We start from the raw sequence: 15,345 nt of genomic DNA, 5'->3' as shown, positions 1-15,345 counted from the left end.
CAGCACCATGGTATGATCTCACAGCTATCTAGTAACCCAACAAGAAATCACCTGGCTGCTACTGCACTACCGAGTAGCTCCCAAGCTGTTGGAGATCGGATACAAAGGCCCTCTCTGCTGAGCTCTTAGGTGACTGGAGAGCAAAGAACTCACTGATTTGGGAGATGGGAGGTTCATCATTCCCAGCTTGGCCAGAGCCTCATTTTTGGGGTCGTTCTTCTTCATAAATGGCTTGGGCACTCTCCTGCAAGGAAATGGGGAACACAGTTACAGGGGCTGCAGAGGGGTTGTGGCCACAATGGAGCCATGTGGCAGTGCTAGGATATAGTCCCACTCATCTCCTTCCTGCCCACCTGGGTGGATCCCACTCTCTCACCTGACAGGCTCGATAGGCTGGGGCTCGGGGGCTGGTCTGCTCTGGTACATTTTGATGATGTTGTGGATCTCTCGGCTGGGTGCAGGCCGTGACTTGGGGCCTGAAGGCTTCACTACAGGTGGCTCCTTCTTCACTTTTGGTGTCTGCTTTTTTGGCTTTGGTTCAGGAAGCGGCAAAGGAGGAGCAGGAGCTATTGGGGATGACAGCTTTAACCAACAGACCAGCAAAGACACAGGAGAAGTCCCTTTATCTCATTTGAAGCTCCCTCTCTTTCACCCTTAGGCTGACTGGCTATGACCTTCCACTGCCTTGCTTTGGGATCCCACTTCCCAAAGCTCAGGCTTTGTCTCTCGCTCCTCTCCTGTCAAGATGTAGACTCCCAGAAGAGCCAGATCCTTTCCTCCTCTGGCTATATATCCTGGCCTGATGCTCCTGGAAAGTTCTTGCTTGTCAGCCTGCCTGGGTCGCCACTGCACAGCATCTTACCTGCCTCTGTTTTAGGGCTGGGCTTCTCTTCTTTCCTCTTCTCCTGCTCCTCTTCCTTCTCGTCCTCCTGCTTTTGGTCGGGATTTGCTGGAGGGGTCCACGTTTTGGAAGGAGGCCTGACTTTCTTCACTCGGATCTGTTGCTCTCCTGCATAGAAAGGGGGACCTGAGCTAGTTAAACTCACAGTCAAAACCTAGCACTAATGGCATAGTTCCCAGCCTTGCATCAGCCAGCAGAAGCCTGTGCTTTCTAGAGGCAAAGTAAGGTGTGGCAGTCACAAGCCCAAAAATTTCTAGAAAACTGGCAACACAACACCTCACAATCTGAATTGTAGCCAGCTGAGCAGGCACCCACAACTCCTGCTACACAAAGCACCAGCAGCTCCTGCAGGGATTAGCTGGGTTCCAGACAGGGAGACAGGAATACCTTGTTATGCCAGGAAGGCTGCAGAACAAGGTGTTAAGATAAGTGAAATTCCCAAAGTGGTAGATGCTCACCCATCTTCTGAAAATATTCTCTCTTCTGCTGGAAACTTTCCCGAAGATACTCATCATCTTCACTGTTGGAGAACTCACCTTCCATGTAGTCATAAACCTGCAAGCAGTTTACAACATGGTTAGTTAGCACTAATCTCCAGCAGATGCCTCCATAGTGCCCTTAAGTTCAGAGGTGATCTCGACAAGTTCTGATCTAGAACTTCTCCCCATCTGAGAATATACCAGGAGATCAGTCTCTGACCCAAGGAATCATCAACCAAGTCCAGAGAAGGAGGAGTATGTTAGAGGCCCAAGACAGCTTGCTGGAAGATAAAGAACTCAGAGTGATGAATTTTCCCATGGAAAAATTCAGATCAGCTGGGAATTAATTGGCCAACACTGCAGCCAAACCTCCACAGAGCTAATGCCACCAAGGTTTGATCCTGTGTCTTAAAGACTCAGCAAGCAGAGTTTGAAAGGCCTCAGTATCATAGGTAAGCATAGCTCTCTGCTCTCCTCTCTGCCAAACAACTACCACACTGGAAGGGAAGCAGGGCAAACACAGATCATGAAATTCAAAGTAAATTCACCACCACTGTTTGTTTCTCATACCGGTTCTTCTGCCTTAGCTGGTGGTTCTGGAGCCTTTGGTGGTGGTGCAGCATTCTGGCTGCTGGGAGGCTTCTTGGGTTTTGGAGAAGTGGCTGGGACTGGGGCTGGAGCTGAGGCTTGGGCTTGTGGTTGACTTGAGACTCTTGGCCTTGAGTTCTCAAGAGACTGTTGCCACCGCTGCTGTTGCTGCTGCTGTTGCTGGGAAATGCTCATGGCTTGAAGGGTCATCTGCTGGGCCTGGAGGAAGGAATTGCAATGTCCATGAGCTCTAGGCTACACAAAACCACCAGCCATCAGGCAGGCTGTCCCATTCTTTCATTGGTAATCACAGAACGTCTACATAGTCCACTGCAAATTTCACAGTGTTATGGACAAGGCAAGCCCAAGGAGTCTGCTCCTGCCTGGCCAAGTATGCAGAGCTCCTAACAACACCCCAAAGACTCAGCTACCAGTGAGATAGCCTGGGACCTCCATGCCCTCCACAAGGCTTTGTACAGAAAGCAGAATACTGCAGACCTTCATCTGTAGCAAATTCCAGCTTAAAAACACATGGGAATTACAGCTGAGGCTTCTTGGGGCCTGCTCTTGTCCCTGCTACTCACTCACCTATGGTGCCTCAGTGTCCCCATGTACACAAAGTGGCAAAAAGGGGGTTCCCAGTTTTGCAGTCTTAAATAATCCCAACTTTATATACCTGACCCCCAGCACATAAAAACAGAGTGTTACAGAGCAGGCCTAATGCAGGAGGGGAGCATGGCTAGCCTCTTCACAGCACATACACAACTGCAATGTTCTTCCCAAGTTGCTGAGCCCCTCCCTTCCACTCACCATGAGCATGGCTTGCTGGTTGATAAAGGCTTGCTGTTGTGCTGCTAACTGATTGGGATCTACAGCTGGAACCACAGGCTGGGGCATAACCATGGCTGTGGAAGACACACATGTCTGCAAACACCCACAGGCAATCATTCCCCACAGTGCCTGAGCATCAGCCCAGAGCTGAGTGTTCACTGTGCACCCCACCTGACATTCAAATGGACAGGCTCCATTACGACACCCACCCTTCTATCCTCTTCCCCTGTAGAGTTGCTGAAACACTGTGTTATTACCTGGCATAGGCGCAATCCCGCCAGCCGCTGGCATCATAGGCATGGCTGCTGGCATCCCCATCATCGAAGGCATGGGCTGGTAACCTGGTGCTTGAGTCATTCCAGAGAAGCCTAGAGGCAAAAGGCCACACTCACAGTGCTTTTGGGGAATCCCAGATCAGAAAACCCTGATCAGTCCCCACAGAACACATCACATAGGCTGGGTACCTCTGGTTCTCTCCACATGCACCAACCATAGGGACATGTGAATGGTTTATCCCTTCACACACAGCAGGACACAGCAAAACTCAGGCAGAAAAAGGTAACCTAAGAGAAATGTGTGGCCTGCCAGCCTTTACAACAGCAGGATCTAGACCCTGCCTCTGCAGTGTAGCTTAGGACGCCACCACCCTTCATGACTAAGCATATAAATAACTCCTGCCTACGTATGATTACAGAGAAGGGTTTCTCTTTAGGTTGGGCAAAGATCTCTGGGACTGACAGATCCATATTGATCTCTTTGCAGCAGGTAGCAAGGGTGAATGAACAACGAGCCCTGGCCTGGGTGGCATTGTGTATCATGTGAAGGAACTGTGGGGAGAAAGGAATTCCTCTGCTCGCAGCAGTCAAGTCCCACATGAGGCCACAAAACAGAAATACCACTGAGGGGAAAGCGAGCAGAGCAAGGGGCATGGAGATCAGTCTCAGCTAGGAGTGAGTCAGCACACAGCACGGGTCTACGGAATCATGATGTCCTTGCCAGTGAGAATGGCCCATGGAGAGTTCTTCACATCCTTCACTGATGTAAACAGCCACATGAGTAAAAAACTAGCCTCAGGCCAGTGATCTGTAATAGGGCTTGTCATGCCCCAGAGCCTCTACAATAGCTAAAAATAGTCCCAGTCTCAGTAATGAGCTGAACAGGACATTCCTCACCTTTCTGAAACAGCTGGGTGTGTTCCTAGACATGCAGATTTCTCAGTGCCATTTATATATTGGTATTTGACTCCACCCTACTGAAAATACCTGAGTCTTAGCTCCACAGAAATGAGCAAAAGTAAAGAAACCAAACACACAAACCAGAACCTCTACAGGGTTCAGACTTACTAACCTAAGGAATAGCTAGAGATGATGGGAAAGTCTGTAAGGAAGCAATAAGAAAGATTAAAACCCTTCCCTGAGAAAGGCAGGAACTATTCTGTGAAAGCACAAGGTGAATAGAAGGTGAATACAGGACTTAGGAGTATTGGCCTAGGGAAGAGGTGGCCTGGGTCAGAAGCAAGCTACCTGTTGCCTTGACCCCAAGACCAACTCGAGAGAGAAATTAAAAGCAGAACAAAGGTGGTACCCTTACCTAGCACCTTCCCCAAAGCATCTGTCTCCCAGCACCTGGGAGTAAGGAGTGCAACTTCTGATGACCTATGCTGAAGACCAATGCTCTTCATGAATCAGTTGAGTCCATGCAATAATTAGCATTTAAGGAACTCCCTGACTTCTTCTCACTGAAGCTTACGTAGCCTCACAGGTGTTCCCCGCTGTCCCCATCCCCTTACAGACCTGTAGAAGGAAAGATTCCTCTCTGTGTGGGTCCAATCTTCCCACCTCCTTTCATGCGTCCAGTCAGACTCTCCCTGTTCTCCATATCCTGCATCAAGAAAAAACAGAGTTATCTGAGCTCAGAGAGATAGACTTCACAGAGGGGGAGCCATCGAAGGCATATCTGAGCTGAGCAGAGGCAGAGTGAATAGGCAGAGGCATGCTTGAGGGAGTCACAGGGACAGGAGAGCTGCAGAGAGAAAGTAAGAGGGAACATCAAGGGACTTACTGGTAGTCTGGAGCCCTGATGCAGCACAGTGCTGAAGAGATCATCCACATAGTGATCCAAGCCTACAGGGGTCCTCAGGTCATCTCTGAATCTTGGACCTAAGAGCAGAGAGAAGTCTGCTGACAAGGCAGGTAAGGAACATTCCCCTGTCTCCAGTCCCTATTAGACAGTCATGTTTTGGAGTGGAGCCCTTCCTTGCTCTACATCAAGAAGAATCACCTGTCTACCCCTCTGCTCTGATTCCCTGGCTGAGGCCCATCTGGCCCTTCCCAGTGCCATCCACAGTCCTGGGCAAGAGCTTACCTGGATGGAGATTGTTGAATTCTGGAGGCAGGCTAGGTGGTGGGAAGGTAGGGGCCCGGATGCCTGGAGCAGGAGGGATCCTGTTGAAGAGGAAAATGAGATGAGGACAGCACAGAGTGCTGAGAGAAAGACGAGCCACGGGGTGACAGGGCCACAAGTAGTGGGGCAGGAGGATTAGGTAACTTACAAATCCAGGTCAGAGTTCTGGAGGAAGCTTCTCTCCCTTTCAGAAGTGATGGGGTACTCAGCTGAGGACTGAGAGGTGCTGCTGAGGTTGCTGGCCTCCTCAATCTCTCCAATGAGGTCCAGCACAAAGTCACAGCCCAGCAGGTCCTGCCATGTGTTGCCAGTAAACATGGAGATAGACCACCCTCGAGACTTCTTATCACAGCCCCTGGTAACAGGGAAAGGAAGGAGAGAAACGGTGTCCAGGTAGGCAGGGGAAAGGGAGAGAAAGGAAAACATTGCATTCAGTTTCTTCTTGCCTTGTCTATCCTGGCTTAAGTCCTTAAAATTTAGGGTGTGAATCAACTATTAAGTGCCCAGGGTCAGGAAAAAACTGGAATAGCTCAAGATTTGTCCTTTTTTTTTTTCATCTTTTCTCTGAAGCTGCTGTCAGATCACACCAGTGATTCCTCTGTTCCTAACGAGGCCCACAGTTTATGCACACAGATGGAAGGGTGAAGGAGAGAGCACAAGCCAGAGTGGGTAAGGAATGGCTATTCCACATCTGACCATGTAAATTCTAGCCTGCAGCCCCCACCAGTCTGAACCTTAGAACTAGTGGCAGCCTCTTTCACACCCCCAGATCTTCTCCCATCCTCTGGCAGTACCTTGCACTCAGGAGCCAGCCTGCATACTGCTCCCCAGTCATCCAGGACTCCACCTCAGCTGAGAACTTCTCCTCTAGCACAGAAAAGAAAGTCAGTACACACAGCCTCCCTGGCAGGACCCAAAACAACACCTAAGCTCCGCAGGACACAGGCAGAGCCCAGCTGGAAAGCCTTACACGCTCCTGAGCAGGGGGGCACAGGAGGACTGAAAGCATGTGGAGGGCTCCACATGAACACATTCACATCCAAAATAACTGTTCGATGGCACAGGTTGGCATTTCCAACCTGACAGCTGAAAACCCTTGCAGTGCCCTGGTTCACTTGGGCCACCACTCCACTCACCAAGGAGCCAGAACAGGGTTGTTCTGCATTCAATTCACAGAGCTTCTAAGCACTCAAGAGGCAGCATAAGCCAATATTTGAGAAGGGAGAAAGGCAGAAAGTCCCTGCTGTCTAGGCTATGCAATAATGGATAACAGGAAAACTAGACCCATAGAGATGCACAACCAGAACAGCCCTCTGTTGAGATGGGCCCAAACTCAGAAGAATCTCATCCCTCAGCCTGAGTAGCAGGTCTGAGCTCATCAGGCTCAGACTTTGGGAGTTTTGGGTCTAGGTTCAGATGCTTGTATCCCCCATGGTTGTACCAGCCAAAAGGAATCGGTGTTCTGATCCCTCTTTACTAAGCTGAGGGAAGTATTTTCTGAATGCTGATTTCTGCACTGGAAAAGTCCTTAGGGACTAGAAGATAGCAGAAGGGCAGAAGCACGAGTTACCATTAAATGTATGAACATCCAGAACCATCTTCCCTCTCCTCTGGTTTGCGGTCCACTCCAGCTGAGTGGGAGGGTAGGCCCGAGAGAATGTAGAGTCTGTCTCTGTGTGCTTTGCTGCTGTCAAGATCTTGCGCTGGCAAACAGCATTGTAGCCCTCCATGCCATGATCTGACACAAATCTAGGAAAAGGCAACTACCTTTAGCACACTCCTCATCTCTATTAACCTTAATGGAAGTGTAGCTAGGTCTTTTCTCCTCCTTACTTCAGCAACGGCTTCTCCAGTGCTGGTGAAGGGGCAAAGCAGCTCAGCAAAGTCGCCATCAGGACCCAACCTCGCTGGCTGTGCTCCATGTCTGGGTTCTTCCATGTCTGGGCAACCACCTGACTGAAGATTTCGTTGCGCAGAGCCGCGTTATTCAAACCTCTCCCAGCAATGTAGTTGCCCAGAAGTACCTCCTGCCAGCCGTGGAGATTCTTGTCACCAATGAACCGCAAAATCTAAGAGCATCCAGGGGGAAAAAAGAGAGAGCTCTAGCTGTAACCCTCTGTCCCAAACTGTGTTGTGAGGTGACAACCTGGATTGTAGACACCAGGGTGTTTGTGAGCCTAAGAAGAGTAGCCAGCACTGAGATCGGGATCTGTTCTCAGGTTTTGTGTACCACCTAAGTTCTGGGGAATTTAGGAGGCAGTATTCATAAAGATTGCACCCTGACTAAAAGTTGGGATAACTTCAGGCTCTTCTTAGTTATGCCTCTGACTCAGAATTTGTTCTTGGGCAAAATACTTCCCCCTTCTTTGGGCAGAGCTCAGATACACAAGGAAGTTACTGTAGGCTATTTGTTACTGTGTCTGAGCCTACAGGCTGCCTAGCTGTAAAAATATGTAAAAGAAATTGATGCTTAGCTGATTTTTGTGAACAGCTCAGAGAGCCAGACATGAGAAAACACTAACAACTGAATGTTAAAATGACCTTGGTGTAGTTAATATTATACCAAGTAGTATGAGATGCGGTATCTCAATCAACTCACTTAAGCAATGATTCAGCTTCTTGGCTATGCATATCAATATCTTAGATGGTTTTGTAATTTGTATTTCTCACCCTTAGGTACAGCATAATTTATTTCAGCCTCTACACTTCAATATGTCATTAGATTAAAATGTTTCTAAAATGTGCCAATGACAGCTTTGGAAAGAACATTTATGAGTGATGGCCTATTTTTTTTCTCAGAGAACAACACTTCTTAAAATGGTTAATGGTAGTAAGCGTGTCAGAGATTCACTGAGAAAAAAAGGAGGTGGTGGTTGTTTAGTTTTCATGGAATTCTTTGTAGTAAAGCCCTATGTATTACAGCCTTTGCCAAAGAAATAGCTTTTTTTTTTTTTAATTAGCAATGGAGAAAAAATATCTTCGATCTTCAAGAAAAATAACAGTAGTCTGCTTAAACACAATCCTATTGACAAGATTTTATTGAAGCTTATGCTATTCTATAATTGGGATCGTTAGGACAAAACAAGAGACTGGTTTTAGGTATAACTTTCCTAACGGGCTTATTTTAATTACATGTAATTCTCAAAAGGATTACCAGATTTACTTAGAAATTATCTGAAGTTTCATTTTATTTTCAGAGAGTCAATATTACCATTTTAAAGAAAAAATGTACGTTTCACATCCAGAGATGAAATAACACCACCACCCTCACACAAACACTACAGAATTACGGTGTGGTTCCAGGTGTAGTTTTCTTGATGACAAAGTCCCTGCCTTTTTCCAGCCTTTAGACAACAGTTCACTGTCCCCTGTTGTGTACTGATGCAACTGTATGCCTGAGATGCAATCAATATATTTACTATAAACCACACCATGGAAAAGATCTGGGTTAAATTAAACTTTATGACTGACAGATAAGAATAAGTGCTTGAGAAGACAGATCTCCCTTACACTGTCATTGCTACTGAATCTGGAATATTGGGAAACTAAGGCCTAGCAGTCTAATTCCCATATGTCCTGCCAAATTCTGAGGCTACATCACCAGGTAATTCACTTCAATCCCATTGGTCTATGCCTGGTCTGCGCCTCACCAAGAACACAGCAACCCTAAGAGGCTGCATGTGATCTCTGCCAGACCGCTCCAGTGCCTAGAAGGAGCAATTTATTCTGCTCTCCTAACTCACCAAGTATTGTAAGAACAGTAGCCACCACCAGCATCTTGTTGTATAATGGCATCAAAACATCTATGCCCACCTGTTCTTCAACAAGGCCCTGGTCAAGAAAGATGTCTCTTACCAGTTTGTTGATCTCAAGTGCACTCTCCTGGTGTTCAGGGTCCAGATGGGTTAAAGGGTGCTGCAGAGGTTGACCAGGGGCAGGGAAATCTGTCTTCTACAACGAAACAAAAGGACAGAAACATAGTGTTTGTTCCTGGTGTTACTAGAACTAGTGTGTCTCCCCAGTGGGGAAGCAATGAAGAGATATAAAAAGAGTTCCCACCTGGAAGTGTGACTTAATGAAGGAGGAGAAAGGATAGCTGTTGATGGTGGGTGGGAGGGAAAGGTCATCTTTGATCTTGACTTCTGGAGGCAATGCCTCAGTTATCTGGTTGGCCTGTGCTTGGTACTGACCTGCAAGAGAAAGAGGTCTTGTGTTGTAGCAGTTGGAAAGGCAGCCAGAACACATCCAACTCACAGTGCAACCCATGGCTAACATGCATCTAACTTTGCCTGAGCACCTGCACCAGTGCCCTGACTCCAGGGACACCCAGTCCACCCCTGCTGCCCTAAACCCCCAAGCAGGCAAATCTTCACTTCCCTGAGGAACTGAGACCACAAGGCCTAACTTCAGGAGAGAGCTTTTACAGCTCTGATCTTTCAGACTCTTATCCCTGGGTAACACCCAGAGGGCAGTCAGCACCTGGAGTTTTAATTCTGTTACGCAGAGTTTACAAGGCAGGAATCACTGAACCTGTGCAGAGATACTGCTGACAACTGTTCAGTCAAATGACCTCTCTCAAATGAGAGGTCTTCATGATGAGGCACGGGATGAGGGATTTATCATGGATAATAGAGGAGAAAACATCTTCCTAAATGAAGAGATTTCTTAATGCAGCACAGCTTCTGTGCATTCCTCTATCTCCAAACCAATGTGTCCCCTTGATGCTCTCCTCCTCCTCCCTGTTTACATCCCATCAGCTTTCAATTTCAGCAGTTTCAGTGCAGTTTGTCCCCTGAGCCCTCTAGGTAACATTGCTCACTAGACCAGCTGATAGTCCCTAGAGGGGTATGCCCTAGGGAAGTATGGGGTATCTGGGAATCCAGCACAGTCTGCTCCAATTCACAAGACTCTTCTGCGTGATTGTATCTTTTACCGTATTATACAGAAGGTCAAAGATGCAGCTGTCATTTTATTAGATGCTATACCAACATAAAGAGGCAAGTCCTGCCTCAACCTATTCCAACTTAAATATATACATTGTACAAAGAGTTATAGCAGAAACAAAACTGCAAATAACAATGCTCAAGATCAGGTCAACAACTTGGGAAATTATTTCAGTTAGTGGTATTTTGGTGATTTGAAAACAAAACAAAACAAAAAACTTTCCATCCCAAGCAAAATATTTCCCTAATTGTTACATTGTTACATCCTCAAGTTGTTACATTGTTTCTACCTACTTCTATTTTAAAAGAAGTAATTACTTTTGAACAAGTAAATTTTAATGAAAGCCCAAAAAAATTTCTTTGAAAGTGCCAAAATTGTAGTTTTGACTTCTTCACCTTCAATTTCCTTAAAGATTTTTGAATAGAAAAAAGATGGGTTTAAGTTCTCACACCCCAGATACCCAGCTCTACAAGAGACCTGGCTTCATTAAACACTTTGCTGTCACATAGCTTTGACCAAAAATTTTTGCACCACTGTCATCAGTTCTATCAGCACAGTTCAAAAGAGCTGAAAAGGTAACAAAGATACTGAATTTTAATCTGGTGTTCTGCCCACTGGCCCAAGTTGCTTTTCCGCCTTGTCGTGTTGGGAAACAATATGCATGACACCATTTGCCTTTATCATATTTACACTGCAATGATAATAAATTGAATACAACTCAGGTGACAGGCAGCAGGTAGAACAAGTATGTACTTAAACTCCTAGCAAACGAGGAAAGAAACAGTAAAGTAAAACAGCGCAGGAAAGGGAGGGAAGGAGGGAGAATTTCTCACCTTCAGCTAACTGCAGGAGGGCAGCAAGCTCTGCAGGGATCTCCAGCAGTCCCACATCCTGTGGAGAGAGTGAGCAAGTCAGTCACTGGGGTACCAAAAGTGAAACAACATATAAACCCTGAGCTGTTCTGTTGAGACTGAGTAAAGCTGCCTTTGAAAAGCTCGCCAGAACAAGGATTGAGCATCGGAGCAAAACCAGTAATTTCTGCCTATGCAACATTCAGAAATATTACAAATAGGGAAGTATCATATTAACACAGGTATATGACATGGGTCAGCAAATGAGGGAAAGGTGAGTAATTCCTTGTCCTGGTTTCAGCTGGGATAGAATTAATTTTCTTCCTAGTAGCTGATATAGTGCTGTGTTTTGGATTTAGGATGAGAATAATGTTGATAACACACTGATGTTTTAGTTGTTGCTAAGTAAAGTTTACACTGGTCAAGGACTTCTCAGCTTCCCATGCTCTGCAGAAGAAGCTGGGAGGGGGCACAGACAGGATAGTTGATCCAAACTGGCCAAAGGGCTATTCCATACCATACGGTGTCATGCTCAGTATATAAGCTCAGTATATGGGGGGAGTTGGCCAGGGGGCAGTGATCACTGCTCAGGGACTGGCTGGGCGTCGGTTGGCAGGTGGTGAGCGGTTGCATCACTTGGAGTTTTTTTGTTTTTCCCTGGGTTTTGTTCCTCTCTCTCTCATTATTTTCCTTTTAATTACAATTTAATATTATTATTGTTATTATTATTTTATTTCAATTATTAAACTGTTCCTATCTCAGCCCACGAGTTTTCTTACTTGTGCTTTTCAGATTCTCTCCCCCATCCCACCGGGAGGGGGGAGGGTGAGTGAGCAGCTGTATGGTGCTTAGCTGCTGACTGGGGTTAAATCACGACATTCCTAAAAAAATCCACTGTCACAGGAGGAAGTGGCAAGAAAGCTGACTTTCTTTGACTCATCTCTCATTACTAACAAGATTGGCATATTGTGCAGAAAAGATTGCGGTTGAAGAGTAAGGGCCATTTCCTCCTACTCCTTTTTCTGCCATTTTTGTTTTTCAGTATCCAAGAGTGCTACAGCATAAATAAAAAGAGACCTTATTCTGATCTTTGATGCACGCCACTATTTTGGAGGTTCCTGAGGAAGCTCAGATCTGTACCTGGATAATTCAGATGAGAATCTGGCCAACGAGTCTTGATTTTTCACTGTTTTGCACTTTGCATGATGCATGCCTTTGTGCAGGGTAGAAAGTAAATGGGCCAATGCAACACAGTGTTACAGCATCAATGTCTGCATATAACATCAGTTCAGGGTATTTCAGACAGGACTACTCAGACTAAGACACTATGAAACCAAGTCAAAGGCACAAAGGCTGAGCTTTTGGGTTTTATTTTTTTGTTTTTTAAGATCTGCATAGTAAAGCCTCTACTCACCAGCATACTGTTCTGACATCTCTCTCTACATAAACTCTCAGCAATCCTTAAAGAAAGATTCAGAGCTTTTTTGATCAGTTTGATTTTGCTCATAAGACACTTGACTTTACATCTAGCTTTTCAATGGCATATTCAGGAAGTGGACTGTGAAATTCCACAGTCCTGGATCCACACCTGAGGAAGCAGGTGATATTGCAAGAGCACCCAGTGCTAAGTATTCCTGTTGTTACTGACAAATCTGTGCAAAATTGTGGATGATGTCAATTCAGATTTCCTTGCTACAGACATCATAGCAAATGTATGCCCAGTCTAAACATACAAATAATGATATTAGTTAGCAGTGTTACTTATAGCAGTTGATACAGGTTAAACTATTATGAAGCCTTTAATACCTCCCTTCCTTTACAACATCTGCACAAATACATTTATGGAAGAACTGTCTCATTCCCACCCTTCACAACAGAACATGATTATCAAAAATAGTCTTCCTCCCAGCTCCAAAGAACAGGTCCAGTGCTGTGAACAAATACAGTACTCTGCCTCAGGACCACTTTGTGATGCCTGACTATGCCCAGAGATTGGGAAACACTGAACTAATGAGATAGTTATGTATTAGAAGGCTCTTTATACCAGGCTAAACTGCATTCTTGCTGCTAGGTTTCCAGTATACATTGTGGGCTCTGTACGCTCTCCAGACGTTTTGCTGTTCCCCAGCAAACCTGGGCTGAAGAGGCACAGAGGAGGGAGAACACTCTGAGAGCCTGGATCATTTTATCTCAGACTCTCCCAGACTGTTTGACAACTTACCATTCCTTGGTTGGGACTGTTCTCTGTGTCACCACTGGCCAGGGACCTCCTTCTTTGTTTCCTTTCCTCTAACTCCTGCTGTTAGGAGATGAAAGGGGGATGAGGGGTGGGAAAAGATGTATATGAGGTCCCTTCCAGCTACTTCTGAGGGCAGACTCCGCGGATGGGCAGGAGCTGGTGTCCTGCTCCAGCAGACAAAATGACAGAACAGCTGCAGAGTCTTCTTGGGACTCAACACAGTGTATTGAGAAGGAGATGCCCAGGGAAAGCCCTTAGCTTTGCTGAAACACCACCTGCCCTGTACAACACAATTCAACAGCAAGAGCCTTCACCACCTGCCCAGCATCCCTGCCCACACCTTTCCTCCCCTGCCTGGCATTTGATGTGTCTCAGGACAAAAGCATACAGAAGCTGTCAGAAATATTCACCTGCCTCCTCCAGCATCAAAGAATATGGTAAGACAGCCCGAACATGGATGGACGAACTTGTGCATGGAGAGGGACCCCTTTAGAGGGGGTGCCAGGGATACCAAAAGCCAAACTCCCTTGCAGCTCTGCCCTTTCCCATCCATTCTATTGTCCCCCAGCCTCACCACTCACCTGACTCCTACTCTGAGATGGAAAAGGACGGTCTCTGTCTCTCCTCTCTCTCCTGCTTGTCTGTGTTGCAGAATGGTGTGACTAGATGGGAGGTTATGAGGGTTGGGCTGAGAAAGACAGTAGGCATGCTAAAGTCCAAAGAGCAGGGCTGTGGGGCGGGGGAAAGGAGGAACTTTGCAGCAGGTGAACTTTGAGACCTTTATTGTTGCTAATGCATATATCGAGACCTCAGCAAGCAAACACTGGAGCAACAGAAACAGATTCAAAAGAGCTGTGCTGTTATGGTTACCTGGGAGAAAGAAAAGCTGGATCCTGTCCAAGTAGGAAGGGACAGGAAAAGGAACAGAAACACACACTGTTCTGGGCATGGCACAGCAGAAGGAACTTCTGCAGTCTTCCCACAACACCACTGACCTTAACCCTCCACCCTATCCTTTGCTAGCCATGTCAGCAGCTGTACTGGGTCCCTCCCTCGTGAAGCTGACAGCTATAGGGATGTTAGTTGCTACCCTAAGGACGAGTGGTCTGATTTCCTGTTTTCAATTTTCTTTTTAATAGCTTGTGCAAAATACATTCAATCCATTTGACAGAACCATGGCTCTCTCCTGCACACAATTTCCCATCTTCTCAAGCCACTGCCATCCTGTTCTCACCCCAACTATGGGCTCAGCTGATTTCCAAAAGGCCAAGGACTTCAGCAGCCTGAGGTAGCTGTAAGGGGTCAGGGAAGGATCACCATGGACTGAAAAAATCTTGCGTTTCAGTCACCATCTGGGAAAACACCAGAAACTGAACTGGACAACTAAAAGAGCAAGATTAATGACTCGTTATAGCTTGGGCAGAACAGCAGCTCTAGAGACCACAGATGGAATAAGCTCATGTCTTGTGTGGGGCAACCTAGAGAAGTTCACATACACAGACATACGAATAGGCTGCATTTGTACTACCTTTGCCAATTGTGAGCTTTGTCTAGGGAGAGAAGGCTCCAGTCTCTGTGTTTCCTTCTTTTGACTACATTTTTGTCAGACAGAGGGTGAAGGACACCTCATTGGATCATTTCCAAGAAACTTGCTAAAGCCATCCCCGCCCTGGCCTCACCCAGTCACCAGCTCTCTCTACGTAGGGCAGAAATAGCTCCTGCAGTACACCTGGTCCTGAGAAGAGTATTACCTGGCAGTGCTTTCTCCTTTGAATCAAAGGTCTGGAGATTAAAATCATGGTATTAAATTGCACCAAAGTCTTCTTCAGCCTCCTGTAACGCTTCCTAGAGGGATGTGAAAAGAGAAGAATTGCTAATGAGGGAAGTATCAACAACATTTAGGCAGACTTTAGGTGGACTCAATTCGAGGGTATGGGCCAAACAGAATATTAATACAATCAGCCAGTCCGGATTTGGTCTTACAGTGTTAAGCCTGGTCCTCTCTTAGATGTTTTCCCTACATCCTTTACTTTAGCTGTCACAATATCAGCCTTAGCACAGGCAGGTTACAATAAGAGTTTTGACAGCTGTATTTCCCCTGGAACCTCT

General features: G+C 46.3%; 1 protein-coding gene across 1 annotated transcript in view; it reads right to left on the bottom strand.

Moving 5' to 3' along the window:
* Positions 1-15,345, bottom strand: part of MYO15B (myosin XVB) — a 47,584-nt gene that overhangs the window by 14,007 nt on the left and 18,232 nt on the right. The window contains exons 24-43 of the mRNA XM_072881519.1: positions 14,988-15,081; positions 13,829-13,924; positions 13,219-13,296; positions 10,980-11,037; positions 9,262-9,392; positions 9,058-9,153; positions 7,036-7,271; positions 6,773-6,951; positions 5,997-6,069; positions 5,351-5,557; positions 5,164-5,243; positions 4,861-4,958; positions 4,593-4,680; positions 3,057-3,167; positions 2,779-2,873; positions 1,951-2,187; positions 1,360-1,456; positions 863-1,009; positions 377-566; positions 154-241 (exon numbers count right to left, since the gene is read on the bottom strand). Of these exons, the coding sequence (XP_072737620.1) occupies positions 154-241; positions 377-566; positions 863-1,009; positions 1,360-1,456; positions 1,951-2,187; positions 2,779-2,873; positions 3,057-3,167; positions 4,593-4,680; positions 4,861-4,958; positions 5,164-5,243; positions 5,351-5,557; positions 5,997-6,069; positions 6,773-6,951; positions 7,036-7,271; positions 9,058-9,153; positions 9,262-9,392; positions 10,980-11,037; positions 13,219-13,296; positions 13,829-13,924; positions 14,988-15,081 (2,479 nt within the window). The remainder of the gene's footprint in view (positions 1-153; positions 242-376; positions 567-862; positions 1,010-1,359; positions 1,457-1,950; positions 2,188-2,778; positions 2,874-3,056; positions 3,168-4,592; positions 4,681-4,860; positions 4,959-5,163; positions 5,244-5,350; positions 5,558-5,996; positions 6,070-6,772; positions 6,952-7,035; positions 7,272-9,057; positions 9,154-9,261; positions 9,393-10,979; positions 11,038-13,218; positions 13,297-13,828; positions 13,925-14,987; positions 15,082-15,345) is intronic.

This window comes from Ciconia boyciana, chromosome 16, assembly GCF_034638445.1.
Source record: "Ciconia boyciana chromosome 16, ASM3463844v1, whole genome shotgun sequence".
Classification (NCBI taxonomy): domain Eukaryota; kingdom Metazoa; phylum Chordata; class Aves; order Ciconiiformes; family Ciconiidae; genus Ciconia; species Ciconia boyciana.
This window is presented reverse-complemented; position numbering and strand designations above follow the sequence as displayed.